This window comes from Meles meles, chromosome 1, assembly GCF_922984935.1.
Source record: "Meles meles chromosome 1, mMelMel3.1 paternal haplotype, whole genome shotgun sequence".
Classification (NCBI taxonomy): domain Eukaryota; kingdom Metazoa; phylum Chordata; class Mammalia; order Carnivora; family Mustelidae; genus Meles; species Meles meles.
In genome coordinates, this window is record NC_060066.1 from 62,532,281 (window position 1) to 62,552,322 (window position 20,042).

The 20,042-nt window shown below is 36.9% G+C and overlaps 1 protein-coding gene across 1 annotated transcript in view; it reads left to right on the forward strand.

Moving 5' to 3' along the window:
* Positions 1 to 20,042, forward strand: part of EYA1 (EYA transcriptional coactivator and phosphatase 1) — a 178,046-nt gene that overhangs the window by 54,238 nt on the left and 103,766 nt on the right. The window contains exons 8-9 of the mRNA XM_046013512.1: positions 11,230 to 11,312; positions 11,731 to 11,917. Coding sequence (XP_045869468.1) covers positions 11,230 to 11,312; positions 11,731 to 11,917 — 270 coding nt within the window. The remainder of the gene's footprint in view (positions 1 to 11,229; positions 11,313 to 11,730; positions 11,918 to 20,042) is intronic.

The following is a 20,042-nucleotide window of genomic DNA, read 5'->3' on the forward strand; positions in this document are numbered from 1 at the left end:
CAGTGGAGGATTAGAAACTTAAGTTTAGCTGAGGAAAGCAAAACGTTACTGTTTGTAGACAGCTGTAGGGTCCACCGTGAGGAAGCGAAAGCCTTGCTTTTAATTTGATACCTTCTTGCTCCCAGGATCAGCCTCAGTATTTCTGGAAGACACTTTGGTATTGTGTGAGGAGGTTTTCCATCACACACTGTTGAAAAAGTCTGTGCAAATTAGTTAGCTGAATGATTGAGTATGACTGGACGCAGGGTGCCTGGAGAGACTTTGGGTCAATGATGCAGGTGGTGTAGGGAGTGTTTCCAATGCTGCTGGCCAGTCTGAGGGCACTGAGATGGTGAAGCGGGGGTGTTGTGTGTGCCTGTGTGTGTTGGGGGGAGGGGAGTATGTATGAGTAAGTATGTGTCCATGTAAAAATCCTCCGAGGAGAAATTCCTTCAACGTTTGACTTACTGACCAATTTCCCAGAATATCTGCTCAGTTTGTCATAAACTAGTTTTATTCATCCTTTTATGTACAAAAAGCAATTGGCCTGAAATCAAACTGTTATTTTTTTTAAACGCACGTTCCAGAGTTGTTGATTGCATCACCCTTCCTTTACCCCTGCATTCCATACAGTATAGGCTCAGAGTTCTATCTAGCACAGAAAAGAAGAAACTGCATTCATAATTTGGAAGGTGAGTCACATACAGAAAATGACAGTTTGTTTGGCAGTTTATTTAAGGTAAGGAAGTGTAAACATTTTCACACACACAAAAAACTAAAATCAGACTGGTTCAATGAACTGAACCTCAGCTTTGAGGAAAACCCAGTGTTCCAAATAACTTAGTCCTGTTGATTCTTGATGGTTACGGGCAGTCATCATCTTTACTCATATTTTCATCCCTGGTATCAGTTATAGAGCATACAAATGTCTGTTAAAGGTGGAGAGGTCAATGCCACCAAGAAGTTTAGAGATTAAGATTCATGAGGACCCTCACTCTCTCCATTTGGAGAAGTGAATTTGGAATTTAGCATAATAACAGTCTTGGTTAGTGTATGATCGTGGTTTGTTCAAAGCAGTCTTCCCTAGTGTTCGTGCTTGTCGGAGGAGCTGGTTGGGGGCATCACAGAATGAGAGTGGGGGTATCCAGTCCTTTTCTGAGTGTTTTATTGCTCCAGAATAGTAGTTGTGGTGCGGGGCATTCCTGTCATTCTGCACCAGGAAGGTGTCAGGAGTGGCGGTGATAGATAGGAGGGGCTACCCAGATACACACGCCTGAAAACCGGAGGGCTCTGGAAACTTCGCTTTGTTTATTTTCCTTAGGTTTTATTGCTCTCACTTAGAGAAGAAAACAACACAAATTCTGACTGCCTCTTTGTATATTGTGTTGTTCATTCTGTTAAACAGATCGGGGTTTAAACCCGTGAGGGAGAAAAAAAGGAAGACAGGGGGTTTGTTAAAAGGTACGTGCAGGGCTCACGATTGTGCAGCTTTCCACACTGCCTTATCTGGGGCTCATTATCCAGTGCAAATGATCTAATAATAACCTAATGAGGGAAACCATCCTTATTTCCTTTGTTCTGCCCGTCCAGGGCTTTTTAAACATATAGCTGAAGTGTTTCTGTGTACGAGTCATTTAGAAGCTCAAAATTGCTTAGTAAAATGCACTTTGAAAGTTTTTCATTGCCCATAGAAATGGTATTTTTCAAAAAGAAAAAAATAGCAAACTCCAAACTGCATGGTTTTAAGGAACCTTTTTTAGAATCTGCTGTGATAAAAGCATTTGAGATTTATACTTTCTGACATGAAAGGACATGTTACAGTTAGAATTGCAGAATCACTCCTGCAGCTTGCGCTGGTGTTCAGAATTTCTCCTTAATTTCTTTGCCAGTCCAGTCACATTGATATTTTAGTTCATGGCCTTTTTGCATTCGAGGACTTTTTTATGCTTACGTTGATTTTTTTAAAGTAATGTTCCATTTTAGCTCTTTTGGCATCTTGTGTTATTGCAACTAAGGGGTATCGAAAATTGTACCAAATTTTGTGGAAATCCAGCTGTCGCCATAGGTCATCAGTGATCAGTACCCAATTTGTTTTTTATAGGGATTGTTAAAGTATATAGAACTAGATCAAGAAAGGTAAATGCAAAGGCTTTCCAGTTCTTATTGCCTAAGTTAAAAGTGCTCTTTGGAATATAAAAACTGTTACCGGGATAAAAAGGAAAGCTTGGTTGCTGGAAATCCTTCTTGTAAGAAAGGGGGAAAACTTTGGTGTTAAATAACCCATCTGGCTTTCAGAGGCTTGTCCCCGGGGAGTTGCGCTAACTTCTGCCGCATGGATCGCGCCTGATGATGGACATAGCCCATGGCAAAGAGGCCAGGGAAGGAAAGCAAATGGACTTCTGTGAAAATACACGAGGGGCAAATAGCATCCTGCTAGCCGAGGAAGTGCTAGGAAACACTCTCAGACATGGGGAGTACAGACAGGCCCCAGCAGGTCCCAGCATTCTTAGGTTGGCTGGGATTCTGGTTTTTAATGTGAGTCCTTGTTCTCTGTGAAGTAGACCTTTGACCTACATGTTAGCCTTTTCTTTTCCTAAGTGTTTTGAAGTTCTAGTTGGGCAGTATTCTCCAGGTTAAATCACTTACGAAACTTCGATACTTTAAATTATGGAGTGTGTCAAGATCAACTATGTGCTTAATATGCTAACTTCGTAGGGGTTTATTAATCAAGGTTCTGAGAGGGTGGCTTATTTTTAAACTATAGTTGCTTAGTACCTATAAAATGGCGTGGCCCACACAGGGCCTTCTAGCAAGACTGTTTCGTGTTTGTTACGGTTGACGAGACCACCACCCTTCTCTGTAGAAACCCCTGACAGTGACAAGAGGAAAGCAAAATCTTTGTGATCCATGGTCTGTGGGCATCTTTATATAATGTGCTTTTCAAATTACTTGCTAGCCTACAGGAGAGTTATAAGGAAGAAGTCTTTTAGAAATGAGATGGTTTGATGGCAAATGTATTCATTAAATTTTTCAGGTGCCTTTGTCTCTACTGTCTAGGATGTTAGTGTAACCGGAAATTAAGAGACCACTTTTCAGAATATACAATTCACTTTCAATGTCACTGAATCAGAAAATCTGAACGGTGGGATATGGCATGTTACAGTGACCTGAAAGTGGAGACAGTGGTCATTCCCTGAGAGTCCTTGTGCATGAGAGAAAGTAGCTTCACCCTGTTTCTTGGCAAAGGAGAAGGATCCCTGCCCCAGCTACCTCACCGTCTGATGGTGGAAATAACCAGAGAAAAAAATGGGCTGGAAATACCAAAACATAAATGGACTGTAAAAACAGAATATTATTGCATTCTGAATATGAAATTTCTGACATGCAAGCAAGTCTCTTAATTTCATTATATACCCACAGGATGCCAATATTTGAGCTCATAGTAGCCTCTTAGGAGGCCCATGTTTGTGTGGTAAGATCAGTGTTTTCTATTAGGACACCTGTGTGGTATTTATAGGGATGTGACATCCTTGTACCATCTCTGGGATCCAGTGGTACTAAACATCTAAAACTGGTGAGATTTTATGAGCTGTTCAAAATCCATGAAGTTTAATCAGTTTAAAATCTTGTTTGATCATTTAAAAAGCAAAACAAACAGAACAGAACAAAACAGAGGGCACCTGGGTGGCTCAGTCCATTAAGCGGCTGCTTTGGCTCAGGTCATGATCCCAGGATCCTGGAATTGAGCCCCCACATCCGCCTCCCTGCTCAGCGGGGAGTCTGCTTCTTCCTCTACCCCTCCCCCCAACTCATGCTCTCTCTAGTGCTCTCTCTCAAATAAGTAAAACTTAAAAATAAATTTTAAAAATCTTACTTGATTTGAAACTTTGATAGATTTTCTTTTTGGAGATTTAGAAATATTTTAAATCCTTCCAGAAGGGTGTTTATTCAAGCCTGAATTTAATTTTCTTTAATTTAAATCTAAAGTAGTGTCTGTAATCTAGTGTTTAAAGATAAGCCTTTATACACCATCTAGTTCAAGGAAAAAAAAAAAACACTAAAGTGTGTGTTCTTTAGATAAAATCTGAGAAATAAGCTGTTATTAATTTGTTTCTCCTTTCTCCCCCTTTTTTTTTCACTGCTGAACAAATAAGGAAGTTGAAACATGTTTTTCTCTTGTGATGTCTATTGGCTTTCAAGTTGACCTTCCAAAGTGCCCATAATTACCACCATCATCACACACACAAAAAAAGTGATTAAAAGTCTTCCTCCAGTCCATACACCTGATTTTTAGGACAGGTGTATTATTACCGGGCCCTTTTGTCACTTACCACACTGAACTAAAATTCTCAAGCACCGGTTCTCTCACAGGAACCTGGATGAAACCCTTCAAAGGCATGAATCAGCCATGGCTTATCCGTCTCCATGTGAGGCAGGCAGGAGAAATACCGCACAGGAATCTAAGGAACAAAGGATAGAAGCAAGACTAGCAAAGAGGCAAATTCCATGGCTTCTGTTAGCAAGCTGGGATTCCCAGAAAGTGAAATCCGTGCAGAGACGACTTGTCAGGGAAAGCTTATTGGAAAGCTAGGACTTGAACCAGGCCTTGAAGGATGATGAGAAACAGACTTAGAGGGAAGCTTGAGAGGAGAGGAGCAGGAATGAGTCTGATGTGTTTCCAGGATCCCAGGGATCCTGTCCTGAATTAACATAGCGGACTGTGGATGAAGGAGCTTAGGCAGTATCCATCCCAAACTCTCCTCTCCAAACCCCATGTCCCTTCTCCAGGCCCAGTTTTATGAACATACATGTCCTTACATGTGTGACCGCTTCCCCCCACCCTCTCTACCCTCTAATGTTTCCTGTGCCACAATATGTTCCTATTAGCATGTTCAATGTCCAGATTCTTGGGTTTTTCAGTTAAAGAATGTCATGTCTTTTCCTGAACTGTTAATCTTTTCTTAAATGATCAAGAAACTTCTTTCATCTACTTTTCGTCTCTCCCCTTGCTTTTCTAAGAACGTTTCACTCTCTGATCTTCTCCTTTGGGCACTTTTCCCTCACCACATGCCAGGAACACACTACTTGTTTTTTGTATTTTTTGTTTGTTTGTTTGTTTGTTTTGTGCAGTTGTATTTTCCTTCCCAAACTAACCTGATGCTTTCGTTCACTTGAGTAGCTTTGTGTCTTAGAGGTATTCTGAAAGGAAAAATTATCTTCTTTTCTTTTCCCCTCTCTGCCAAAAAAAGTATTGCTATGATTTTTCACATTAGTGAACTATTTGAGTAGATAAGATTTTGGTCTTAACAACTGGGTAGGAAGTTTCCTCCGCTGCCACCCCGCTCGGAGCGTAACTTAATTCCAAACTGTACCAAGAATTATACTGTGCATTACTGGACCTTCACTTGAACCTATCCCTGTCAAACTCCCTAATTAAGAAATAATGAGTTCTAAGTGGGAATTCTTTCTACTTTGGCGAATTTTTGTAACGTTCTGTTATATAAAATACACAGCATTTTATTATACAATATATTTGCTCTTTTTTTACCTGGAAGTGGCTTTTCGTGTAAAGTGGTTTGTCTCTAGGAAGGAGAATACTTTTATATTTTTTTGATAAAGAAATTCTGAATATTAAGCCTAGTTCTCTGACCTAAGGTAAAAGTGAAGACTCGTGAATCAAACAGAAACTCGCAGCAGATGGATCCTCAAACGGACAAAGGAGGTCTGTTTTCCCTCGTCGCTTCTTGCCCTCTCTCCCCCTCCAGCATCCATGTTTAACCCCGGGGTAGGGCAGCCTTCTCCTCAAACGTGCCTCTCCTCCCGGGGCTGCTCAGTGTAGGAAGTGGGTTTCGCAGTGAGACACTGAAACTTTTTCAGGAGCATTGCGGTGGTTCTGTTGCCATTGCTTTCTGGTGTTCTGACCTGGTGAAATTCACCGGGTGGTATGGGCACCAGATCTGCGTGGGATCAGCTGTTGCCTTGGAACCCTCTCCTCCCTTTACGAGCTCTCGCACGGCTTAAGGACCCAAACTGCCCCCAAACAGTCTCTGTAAAGCTTCCACTCTAGAAATGCTTGGTGAGTGTGATTCCTTTCTTAGAGGAAAAAAGCAAGCCTGTACTGGTTATGTGTTTCTGAAGCGACTACAAAAACACCCGCTGAATTGGTATAAAACACAGTCGCAGGTACTTGAGGTGTTTGATAAACCTGTGGCTTTTTAGGTCAAACGCTCCCTCTTCTACCTCAGTGAGATGGTTGGTGATTCCTCTGTCTAATGTGGGACGTAGATACGTCCCTTTTAACAGACACCTCCCGACAATTGCCTGGCATTTGGCTGTAGGTTGGATATGCTAAAAAAAAAATTTTTTTCCCAAGATCTTCTCCACCACCACCCTGGTCCCAATTGCCTTGAGAGGTAATCTACTGTGGGGATTAGGAACCTAACTTCTGGGGCCAGGTGGCCCGGGATACTCTTCATAATCTTTGGTGGTTTGCCCATCTGTAAAGTGGGGTGTGAGTTCTCTTTTCACAGGGCAGCAATTGGGAGGGCCCAGGGAGCTGTAACATGGAAACTACTGGCTCAGAGCCAGCACTCAGTAACCTTTAAGTGCTATTAGTTTGTTCTTATGTACATCTATTTTGCTTCTGATGTTTTCTTAGTCCTGTAGAAAACTAGAGTGAATTTCAGGGCTTCTATAAAGCTATATAGAAAAGGTAAGAGGGTGTGAGAGAGCATTGTGTAGACTCTGACACCAGACAGAGCTGGGTTCAAATTTCACCTTTACCCCACTAAAGCTGTATGATCTTGACCTTACCGTCTGTTTCCTTATTTGCAAAGTGGGAATATTAATACTCCCTGTAGTATCAAGCTGTTGGGTTTAGATAAGTCATATAAGAGAGGAACATACTCCTAGTACATAGTAAGTACTCAGGGGACGTTGTCAATCTTTACTGTTACTCTATTTTGTATTCTGGTTATGTTTGTATGGGTTGACTACAAACATCCAATTCTATAAGCTCTAAGATTTCTTTTTAGCCTGTTTAATAGGGAAGGGACTAATGAGTTTAAATGTAGTTATTATTTGAGGCTGGCTCAGTCGGTTGTGTCCGACTCTTGATTTAGACTCAGATCATGATCTCAAGGCCCTGAGATCAAGCTCTGCATGGGCTCTGTGCTCAATGGAGAGTTTGCCTCTCCCTCTCCCATCCCCTTTACTCCCCTTCATGCAAGTGTGTTCTCTCACAAATTAAATAAAATCTTTTTAAAAAACATGATGAGTATTTAATTTATATCAATTTTCTAATTAATTAATACTAATTAGCTTAAAATACTGATGAGTAGTCCTAGATGTATATAAATATATATAAATTAATGTGCCTATTATATAAATTTGTACAATAAATTATACACAAACGTACAAATGTAAATATATAAATATATGTTATACATGTAAGTTATATATAAATTTATATAATATAAATATATAATGTATCTAAGTATATATAAATTTATATAATACTATGTATACATTATGGAGGGAGGTAGGTAGGTAGACAGATAGACAGGAGATTCAGTAATCCAGGCTTAGGAGGAAAGAGAAGAGGGGAATTTGGGGAAGGTGTTTGAGAAGAAAGGTTTCTAGTCCATGCTGAGTTATGAAGTTGATGAGATATTAGTCAGGATGCAATGGGGAGGAAGTAAGAGGTGCAAAAAGCCGCCTTAAGAGAACCACACGTTGCTTCCTTTGTGTGGAGTTAGGCTGGAATGTGTATCTGGCTGGGTTGGGTTGAGGTTCCTGGGACGAAACCAGAGAAGTCCAAAAGATAGACTGGAACCAGATCAGGGTCTAATAAATAAGCTCTGGGAAGGAGTTTGAATTTTATCCTGAGGGCAAGAGGAAGCCACTAACAGTTACGTTAAAAACAAAACAGGGGAGTGAGAAGATCAGATATGCACATTAGAGGAAATATTCTACCTTTGTGGAACATGAACTGGAGGGGCCGGAAGATGGGCAGGAATCCAGTAAAGGAGGCTGTCGCAGAAAGCCAGTGCTGGTGGCCTAGACTGAAAGCCACCCTCTTTGCCTAAGTCCTACATGAAGGCAGGTGGTGTGGCCCTACAGATCCAATGCTGGTGGTGAAAAATGAGTATTGCCTGAGCCTGAGTCCCTAGTGTGTACCCCTCTCCCTGAAGTAACTTAGACCCTTTTGTAAGTTGCATTAAGTCTCCTAGGCCTCAGGAGTGCTATTAAAGCCTGCTGCAGTGTACTAAATGGAATGGAATCTCGGCCAGCCGTCAGCCAGTAAATGACTATAACTTATGTTGAATTCCGGCTAATGTACAGCCTTAGAAGTAGCATTAAGTCTGGAAAGTCACTTGGGTACCATTTCAAGTACTGAACTGTGATTTACTTGGTCATACCTCAGTGGCCTGTATGTGCCAATATAGCTTCCGTGGCCTTTTCTACTTTGTTCCAGGGAATAACTTATGGAATGAAAACACCCATTTTAAAAATATATTTTCTATATTGTACTCATTTTCTTGGTGGATAGGGATTGTTGAGGTCAGTATTTATTGTTCAAAAATGTGTAGTATAAATGAAAGTAGCAAGTCATAACCTAGAAATGTGCAGTTTTAAATGAAAGTAACAAGTCATAACCCCAAGTAATGTTTCCTATTAAATGTATATAGTAAAGTTTAAAGAAGTATTGATATTGCACTCTTATCCAAAAGAAATTTAAATTTTATTTTTACAAGGCATGTTTATGTTGTTCAGTGTAAGTTTGCTTTATATATAAAATATCAATATTGATTAATTATTCGCTGATAAATACAGAGTGAGTCACATGCCCGTGAGGTCCAGTACTTAAAAAAATAAAATAAAAAAACCGTTGTCATTCTGGTAAGTCCTGTGAGGTCCCAATCTATATCTCAGCCATTCTTTTATCCCCATGTAATTACCACCACAAGTCCAGCACTTAATATATGTTTAGAAGTTTGTGATTGTCCCATGCTAATGACAATAATAGGGGAAGCTTGTCTGAAGCCCCAGTTTTCATGGCAGAATAAATATTAGTGCGAGAGCTCTTTGCTTATCTATGATGGGTGTTATGGGAACTTTGAACAATTGGTATTCCTGGAAGTCACAAAGAAAGAAACCTCAAATATGAGTCTGTGATAACCAAATTTGAAACTATCTTAGGAAATATTTTCCCTTAATAAAAATAACAAAGGCTTGGATCAGGTTTTCAAAGTTCAGAGATGTTTGATAAATAAGTAGGAAAAGAATTTTAGATATGCAAAGAGATTAAGTCCTATTTATCTAGTTTGGGAAAGTAAGGAGAGAGAAAAGATACAGAAATGCAGTGGAGAATTTTAGAAATGTTTACTGAGATAAACAATAACAGCTTCTAACATTGGTGTGCTTTTGTAGATTGGGCACGATGCTTTCCAAAACATTACCTCATTTGATCTGTTGAAGAACCTTACGAAGTAGAGTTTTCATGGGTGGGGAAGTTAGATCTTAGAGTGGTTGGGTGATTTGTCCAAAGTCCAAACAGCTCCTAAGTGATGACTGGAAACCCTGTTTTCTGACTCGTGAGGTAGTACTTAACTGTTGAGTAGCAAATAAGTAGTTGGCATGGATTAACTCGTGCATCATACCAGAAAGCATCTGTGAAGAGCTAGTTCACATTGAAGACTTTCTCCTTGAACTGCCAACATGTTGACTGGCCATAAAATTTTAATTAAAAGAAAAGGTTTTTCTGTTTATAGAAGCAACACAGCTTCTGACTCGAAAAGTCTAAAATGTGCCTTGGCTTCGTGAATATTATGTCACCAATGGCTATGCCCTTCCATAGATAATGTTTCTGAGATTTTTGTGCTTTTTAAAAATGTTGTATGCTTTCAAAAATATTCCAGATGAAATCATCCAAACATTTTCCTTGTTTTCATTTTTACTCTAGCAAAATAATATGAAAAAATTTTCCATGTAATTAAACATCATTATGATACCATTTCAATGTCTTCATAATATTCCCTTTCCTGAATAACATGTATTAAGGATTTGGGAATGCTTCCTATATTATTAAAAACAGCACTGAAGAACATCTTTGCTAATGATCTCTTTGTATAAATCCATGCATTTTTTTCTCACAGCAAATATCGGGCAATAAAATGGCTGGCTGAGTTATTTAATCATTGACCAAAGAGACCAGCCAGAAAGGTTGTGCGTAAATTCCCGCTTTGTAGCGTATGAATGCCGTGGTTTACACATTTGCCAATCCCTCAAATTTTCAAAATCTTTGCTAATATGATCATCAGAAATAGCATATTATGGGGGCACCAGGATGGCTCAGTTGGCTAAGCGTCGGACTCTTGATTTCACTCTTGGTTTAAAATCTCAGGATCCTGGAATCGAGCCCCGCCTCAAGTCCAGTGCTGGGCATGGAGCCTGCTTAAGATTCTTCTTCTCCCTCTCCCTGCCACTCACATGCATACACTCTCTCTCAAAAATGAAATGAAAGTATTGCTTTGAATAAATTAACAATAAATAAATAAAACAAGAGAGGGAACGGAGATTTGCTTTTATGTTTTTATCCTGCCCAGTGACTACTGTTTATTGTTGAACACATGTAGACATTCAGCAAATAGAATTAACCTAGAGAGCACATGTAATACATAAAACATTGATCGTGTCCCTCTTTGGTCCTTGTCTTATCAAATACTTTTAAGGGCTACCATTTTTTCTTCTGTGTAATGAAATGATCAGCTTTTTCAGTAGGCCATTATAGTGACAAGTGCAAGTCTGAAAGTATTTGAAAGTAGTTGTAGTTTTTGAGCCTGCAAGAACTTTAAAGATCCTTTCATCAAGTCCCATCATTTTTCATTAAGCATATTTAATGTAAAGCCATGAAAAAATCCTGGTGTGTTTCACAAACCAAAATGGAAAGCACAGTGTCTAATATTTTTTTGCACAAATGTAAATTTTGCCCATAATTTTATATGAGTTACTCATGTCCTCAGAAATTTAAATCTCTGTATTCTTTAATGTTTTGCAATATAGTGGAACTAAAATTGTCAACGATTTTAAGAAAACACCGTTTTTGTCATGGCGGCGGATTCTGGTTTTGAAGAGAAACCAAATGCATTTGCAATGAATTTCAACTCTGTATTATCGAAATAATGATTTCTTACAGGTACATTATTCTTGCATATTTTTTCAACCATATTTCTTTTCATTTTGTTTCAGGTAGCAGTTTTACAACATCATCAGGATTATACACAGGAAATAATTCACTCACAAATTCCTCTGGATTTAACAGCTCACAGCAGGTAATTTTAAAAGCCAGTTTAACTTGAGAAATTTTTTTTAAAAGGCAAGATGATTTTCTTATATAAAGAAAGATCTGTTTATATTCTACTGTGAGTGACATTTTACCTAAACCTTTTAAAATACATATATTTTTTTCTTTTAAAAATCACTTTAAGAGTCTTCCATGGTGAGTGTTCGGTTTTTGGATTTATTCAATTTTACATGGTCATGCATCAAGGACTAGAAGACATAGGAAGACTGTGTCTGATCTTACATCAAATTTGTTTGCAAGTCTGGGCACTTCGTCTGCGTGTACTTGTGTGCCCCTTTGTGAATTCAGAGAAGACCCACAAACACAAACATAGTTATACTTTGAAAAGGGAGTAATAAGCAGCAACATCCTCTGATGGATTACTCTTGTGTGGTTTGATTTGGTAGGACTACCCATCTTATCCGAGCTTTGGCCAGGGTCAATATGCACAGTATTATAATAGCTCCCCGTATCCAGCCCATTATATGACGAGCAGCAACACCAGCCCGACCACACCGTCCACAAACGCCACTTACCAGCTTCAGGAGCCACCATCTGGCATCACCAGCCAAGCGGTTACAGATCCCGCAGCAGGTAACTATGTGCACTTTATTAATCCTGCAGGCTAGATTCTGGTGGTTTTAAATGCATTTTTCGACAGTCCTATATTCATGCAGTGGTTTCAGTTTTGGCAAGTTTTGGCGCAGCCTACATGTAAGTCCAACAGCAGGATTGTGGCATTAACTTTATTTATTTTTATTTGCTGAAAAATTATGTAACTTTAGAAGCCCTTGAAACTGAGATTTTAGTTAGTTGTAAATATACTCAATTTTCAAGAGAGACGGTGTTTTGGATACATAATTAGAAATATTGAGCTATAATTATTAACTATAATTATAAATATTTGCCCATGTATTGGATATGAAAATAAATATTACCTCAAATTCAATGTTTATTATCATTAAATATTTAATGTTTCTCCAAAATAAAAAAAAAAATCAGAGTTAATAATGGAAAATCATGATTCCTCTGGCTCACCCTTCCCACTCAAGTCCTACTCTGAATTTCATAACTGGGCATGAGAATTTTCATACTTCTGCACAAACCTCGATAGGCCCTTTCCAGTGAAAATCTCTCCATCTCTGGAACTTTTTCTACTAAGTTTTTGACATTTCTTTCCCTCCTTTAGTTTTTTCTCTGAAACTCTTAATATTGTTGGCTTAATTTCCTGAATTGGTCTTTATCTATATTTCTTATATTTTCTCTTGTACGTCTCACCTTTGTCCTATTAAAAATGTAGTCTCTCCTTTCATGGATTATGAAGTGAGCTATTATCCTCAAACAATTGCAGAGTTTGCTTCCTTTTGCCTTTTATTTTTAGAGCCAAAGCCTGCTCTTTGCTACAAGCCACGTTAAAATGGTCTTCCGCTGAAATACACTTCTGTCACAATGCGATCATAGTGTGTTAATTCTAGTTGGTTATTTTAAATCATGAAAATGAATTTTATGGAACAGGTGCTAATTTCAATCTTGACTATAGGTTTGTCTTGCAAATATTACCAGATGTCCCCCATAAGAAAAAGAATCTCCTTTCGGGTTTTAGTGTTTCACATTTTTTCTTTAACGTAGACGAACACTATTTTGTTCTACAGTAGGAAGTTGCATCATTCTTAAACTTGTATTCCAGTGAACTATAAATACTATTTCTGCGCAGCTCAATTCCAAACATTCTGATCTTTGATTATTGTAATCTGTTTCCCTTTATTTTTTAAAAACTAGCTTGATATAATTTTTACTCCGTTCACATGTGTAAATACAGCATTAACAGAATCTAGTATACAAGTCCTTTAGATTTAACATCTATATAATTGCTGTCAAAAATTGGATTTATTACAGAAGCTGTTACAGAATTTTCCTCTCCACTTCCGTTAATTTCATATAGCATCATGAGGAAAGATAATGGCTTGTCCCAATCTCAGGGAGATCTCATGTATTCATATGAGCCATCTGGGTCATCCCAACTTCTTGAGGACTAAAAGGAACTTTGAATTAGAATAGCTATGTGAATAAGTGGAGAAACTCTTCAGGATTTGTGGAATAATAGAATGAGAAAAGAAAACCGCAGAGTAATTTTACTTAATTCATCGTGACATTTTGATTGGGAAGAGTACAGTACAAAACAAAGTAGTGAAAACTTAATCTTTTTTTTAAATTAAGGTTGATTAGCTCTTTCTGAAAAATACCAATTTAGTCATATCAGAAAAATTTGTCTCTGAAATGTGCCATTATTTTAAGTGAATTTTATTTATCAAAGGGGTACCAAGTGAAAGAGTGGGGAGGGCTAGGCACAAAGCCATGTCACGTAGGAAACAGTGCCAAAGTATGATTTTCAAAATGTCTATATGATTTTTTTTTTTTAAAGATTTTATTTATTTAGTTGACAGAGAGACACAGCAAGAGAGGGAATGCAAGCAGAGGAGTGGGAGAGGGAGAAGCAGGTTTTCTGCTGAGCAGGGAGCCCGATATGGGACTCGATCCCAGGACGCTGGGATCATGACCTGAGCCGAAGGCAGATGCTTAACAACTGAGCCACCCAGATGCCCCTCAAAATGTCTATATGATTTTTAATATTAAATTATTTATTTTATATTTTATTTGAATCAATGCTTAGTATTTCAGGTACTCATTTCAATTTCAGTGTATGGCTGCAGAATTAGAATGAATTGAACTGGGGAGAAAATAATATTTTTCAAGTTTCTTTTATTTACCACTTCCCACTAAAATAAATGTATGGATCACCCTTCCTTATGAAGTAGAAGGTTCAAGGAGTTTCCACATTAAAAAGAAATGTAGATTGCTTGAGAAATTCAAGGAAGAGTTGTCTAATTTTAGAGGTTTGGGTTCATTTGTTTATTTACATTTGCAGTATGACTGTGGATTCCGTCTAAGTCTTTTGGTGTTAATTTTCCTTTCTTACTAATTATGTAAGACTGTAGACTGGTCTTTGATGAAAAGGAAGTTTTGAATGATAGAATCCATAAAATCATTGAAGAATTAGAAGGAATGAATGATTTATAGCATATAACCTAATGTTTTTGTCTTATGATAGAAATAAAAAATGGTTAAAATCATATTTATTATGTTGAAATAATTTCAGATGTTTTTCTTTAAATAGTCTATTAGGTTTAAGGTCATTATATCCTGCACTGGAAAAATTAGACTCTAGTTATGATCTGGTCTTCTGTATGGCCAGGTTTCTGCCTTTCACTTTCAGGAATTATACAGTACAGAATGAATGCACTGTGTATATATGTGGCTTCCTCCCATACTTTATAATATCTGTCTTTGTATTGTTCATGGAATTGGTAGGTCATAATGAATAAATAAAGATAATCTTGCAAGGATTTTTCAGGCCATACATATAAGGACTCATTATTTGGTATTATGCATTTTTAAAGTTATGAAGAATAGTTAGCTTTTAAGTCTATGGTATTAAGCAGTATCACTTATAAACATGTATCTCCTCATGAATGTTAAGATCTACTCTTGGCAATTTAAACCCTTTGCATTCATTTTAAAAAATGATTTTGGGGGGCACCTGGGTGGCTCAGTGGGTTAAGCCGCTGCCTTCGGCTCAGGTCATGATCTCAGGGTCCTGGGATCAAGCCCCGCATCAGGCTCTCTGCTCGGCAGGGAGTCTGCTTCCCTCTTAATCTTAAGTTCAAAAATTATTTTAATGTGTTTAAATTAAATACTGAAAACTATAGTCTCCTTTGGGTAGATATGTGTAATATATTCAAAATAATATAACTTGAACATGAAAGTTTAATCTTAAAATTTCAATTCATTTTAAAAACTAAAAACAGCAACGTTTTTTATTGAGATATAATTGATATTTAACATTAGATTAGTTTCAGGTGTCAACATGATATGATATTTGCACGTATTGTAAAATGTTCACTCCAGTAAGTCCAGTTAACATCCACTAGCATATGTAGTTGCAGATTTTTTCCCTTGTAATGAGAATTTTAAGATCTACTCTTGGCAATTTAAATCCTTTGCATTCATTTTTAAAAATGATTTTGGGGGGCACCTGGGTGGCTCAGTGGGTTAAGCCACTGCCTTCGGCTCAGATCATGATCTCAGGGTCCTGGGATCGAGCCCCACATCGGGCTCTCTGCTCGGCAGGGAGTCTGCTTCCCTCCCTCTCTCTGTCTGCCTCTCTGCCTACTTGTGATCTCTGTCAAATAAATAAAATCTTTTAAAAAAAATTAAAAAATAATGATTTTGGGGCACCTGGGTGGCTCAGTCAGTTAAGTGTCTGACTCTTCATTTCGGTTCAGGTCATGATCTCAGGGCCATGGGATTCAGCCCTGCATCAGGCTCCATGCTCAATGGGGAGTTGGCTTGAGATTCTCCTTCTCCTTTTGTCTCCCCCCTCACCCCCCCACCACCACCCTGGCTGTTCACATGTTCTCTTTCAAATACATAAATAAATATTTTAAAAAATGAGTTTGTTACTCATGTTTTGAATATCTTTTTTTTCTTTAAGATTTTATTATTTATTCATTTATTTGACAGAGAGAGAGAGAGAGAGATCATAAATAGACAGAGAGGCAGGCAGAGAGAGAGAGAGGGAAGCAGGCTCCCTGCTGAGCAGAGAGCCCGATGCAGGACTTGATCCCAGGACCCTGAGATCATGACCTGAGCCGAAGGCAGCGGCTTAACCCACTGAGCCACCCAAGTGCCCATGTTTTGACTATCTTAATAAAATAAAATTTACATCTTCTGGTGGAAATATGTAAGTATTCACCTACCTTGAGAAATATGGTGAGGTTTATCTGGTTATTTAGCAACATTGTAATTTACTTATTGGGCTCAAGAAAATCACACCTACCCTTCAATTAGCAATGCTAGCCTCCCCCTGCCCCACTGAAAGCCATCTTGGTTGCTTCTAATTTTGGCAATTATAAATAAAGCTACTTAAATATTTATGCTCAACTTTTTTTGTATAGACATAAATTTTCAAATCACTTGGGTGGTAAATACCTATGTGATCACTGAATTGTATTGTAAGAATATGTTTAGTTTTATAAGGAATTGTCAAATTGTCCTCCAAAGTGTACACCATTTTGTGAACCAATAAACAATGAATGAGAATCCTGTTGTTCACAACCTCGTCAGCATTTGGTGTCGTCAGTATTTCAGATTTTGGCCATTCTAATAGGTATGCAACAGTATCTAGTTGTTTTAATTTGCATTCCCTTAATGAAATATTTTGTTATGTATGTTTTCATATGCTTGTTTGCTCTGTATATCTTCTTTGGTAAGGTGCCTGTTCAAATCTTGCACCCAATTTTTAATGAGCTTCTTTTCTTATTATTGAGTTTTTTAAGAGTTCTTGTATATTTTGGACACAAGTCCTTTATTAGGTAAGTTCTTTCTCCTATTCTATGGCTTGTCTTTTTAATTTCTTAACAGTATCTTTCAAAGAGCTTAAGTTTTTAATTTGAATCAAGTCCATTTTAGGCGTTTTCTCTTTCATGGAATATGCTTTTGGTTTTGTATCTAGAGACTCATTGCCTAGCCCAAGGTCACCTAGTTTTTTTCCTATGTAATCTAAAAGTTTCATAGTTTTGCTATTTCAGTTTAGGTCTCTGATCCCTTTTGAGTTAATTTTTGTGAAAAGTAGAAGTCAGTTTCTAGATTCCTTTTTACTTATTTATTTATTTTCGCATGTGGATGCCCAGTGTTTGTAGCACCATTTGTCGAAATTCCTATCTTTTGCTCCATTTGCTTTATTACTTCTTTGTCAAAGATCAGTTGGCAAACTTTGTGTGGGTCTATTTCTGGGCTCTCTGTTCTCTTTCATTTATCTATTTGTCTATTCTTTTCCTATTACCATATTATCTTGATTATTGTAACTTTGAATAAGTCTTTTAGATGGGGAGTATCACTCTTCTGACTATGTTCTTCAATATTGTGTTGGCTATTCTGGGTCTTTTGCCTTTCCACATAAACTTTAGAGTCAGCTTTTCAGTATCCATCAAATAACTTACTTAGATTTGGTTTAGAATTACATTGAATCTATAGATCAAGTTGGAAAGAACTGAAAATATTAAGTCTTGACAATATTGAATCTTCCTCTCCATGTACATGGAAAATCTCTCCATTAATTTACTTTTTCATCAGAGTCCTATAGTTTTCCTCATATAGATTTTATACATATTTTTAGATTTATCTTTCTTTTTTGGTGCTAATTAAATCATATGATGTTTTTCATTCAAATTCCAATTGCTCATTACAGGTATCTGGGAAAGCAGTTGACTTTTTTTTTTTTTTTTAATATTTTTTATTTATTTGACAGAGAGAAATCACAACTAGGCAGAGAGGCAGGCAGAGAGAGAGGAGGAAGCAGGCTCCCTGCAGAGCAGAGAGCCCGATGTGGGGCTCGATCCCAGGACTCTGGGATCATGACCTGAGCTGAAGGCAGAGGCTTTAACCCACTGAGCCACCCAGGCGCCCCAGCAGTTGACTTTTGTATATTGTATCCTGAAACTTCACTATGATCACTTACTAGTTCCAGAAGTTTTCATGTTGATTCTTTGGTATTTCTTTTTTACATAAACAGTTATGTCATTTTTGAACGAAGACAGATTTATGCCTTTCTTCCTATTCTGAATATCATTTGTTTTCCTTTTCTTATCTTATTGCATCAGCCAGGACTTTCAATACAGTGTTGAACAGGAGTGGTGAGGAGACATCCTTGTCTTATTCCTATGATCTTAGTGAGAAAACTTCTGGTTTCTCACCATTAAGTGTGTTGTTAGCTACATGTTCTTTGTAGATATTTTTTTATCAGCTTGAGGAAGTTTTCCTCTGGCCGTAGTTTGCTGAGAGTTTGTATCATGAATATGTGTTGGATTGTGTCTAGTGCTTTTTCTGCACTGTTGATATGATCGTATGATTTGTCTTCCTTAGCCTGTTGATATGATGAATTACATTATTTGATTTTCAAATGTGCAACCAGCTTTTCTTACCTGGAATAAATCCCCCTTGGTCATGGTGTATAAATCTTTTATACATTGTTGGATTCAGTTTTGCTAATATTTTAAGAATCTTTGCATCTCTGTTCATGAGATATTGGCCTGGGGTTTTCATTTCTTATAATGTCTTTGTCTGGTTTTGGTATTAGGGTAATAGTGACCTCATAGACTAAGTTAGGAAATGTTTTTTCTGCTTCTATTTTCTGGGACAGATTGTAAAAAATTAGTATCATTTATTTCCTAAATATTTGGTAGAATTCACCAGTGAACCCATCTAGGCCTAGTGCTTTCTGTTTTGAAATGTTAATTATTGATTAAATTTCTTTAATAGATATAAAACTATTCAGGTTATCTATTTCTCTCTGTGTGAGTAGACTGTCTTTCAAGGAATCGTTCTTACCATTATAACTGGTGGGCATAGAGTTATTCATAATGCTTTTTTATTATCCATTTAATGTCTAAGAGATTGCTAGTGATGGCCTTTTCACTTCTGATATTAATGATTGTGTCTTCCTTTTTTTTTTTTTTTTTTTTTTTTTTGCCTTGGTTAGCCTAGCTGGAGATTTATCAATTTTATTGATCTTTTCTGGAGCCAACTTTCCATTTCATTGATTTTTCTTTATTTTCCTATTTTCAATTTCATTGACTTCTCTGATTTTTATTATTTCTTCTGCTTTATTTTGATTTAACTTGGTCTTCCTTTTCTAGTTTCCTAAAGCTTGAAGCTTAGATTGTTGGTTTTAAATCTTTCTTCCCTGCTAATACATGCAGTAAGTGCTATCAACTTCCCTCTAAGTATTGTTTTTGCTGTATCCCACAAACTTTAATATTTCTATTTATTTTTATTTAGGTCAAAATATTTTTATTTCCGTTATCATCAAACTCCTCCCCTTTGAAGAGGTATATATTTATAAACATTTTATTGGAGAAAAATATTAGAAACTTGATATTAGTACAGTATGTATTATTTGTGACAGCTGTCCAATTTCTCATATCTTTCCAATTAAATGGCTTTCTGTTGTTAGAAATGTATTTAGTTTCTAAGAAGAAGAGTATTTCGTGGCAAATTCAAATTCCAGCATCTATAAGAGAAAATTTTTATCAGAATCAACTCTTTTTCTTTTTTTATTCAATTCTAAGTCTTGTAAGACAGTATCACAGTTAAACCCACGGTTACGTTAAATTTTAAATGATGGGTTTCATTTTAAATTTCTTTTAAATTTCTTTTTTGAAACAATTCTTTACAAAGTAAATGGTTTTCTTTTATGTTCAAAAACATATAGAGGTAAGAAAAAAAGAAAAAGGCCTTTTAGGATGTTTTCCTTTTTTGATAGTATCTGAATTCACATAGTATCATCTCTTAGCCACTGACATGTGATGAATGCTATTTTCTTATATTAAACTCTAAAAATTTTAAGGCATATTATTAGCAACGTAACCAAATACATTTTTTCAAAAAGGTGACAAAAGCTATTTAACCATCATTTGAGTGTAATTGTCATGAAGGAGTTTTCTAAATTGACTTTCTTAGAAAAGTACTTAAGCCATTCTTTAAAAACATTTTTTATTATATGATTTCTCCTTATATGATTAAAATATGAACTTATTTATAATTCATTTACTTTGCTTAAACAATTTGGCTTGAACACATATTTTTTGTCAAAAATCTTAGA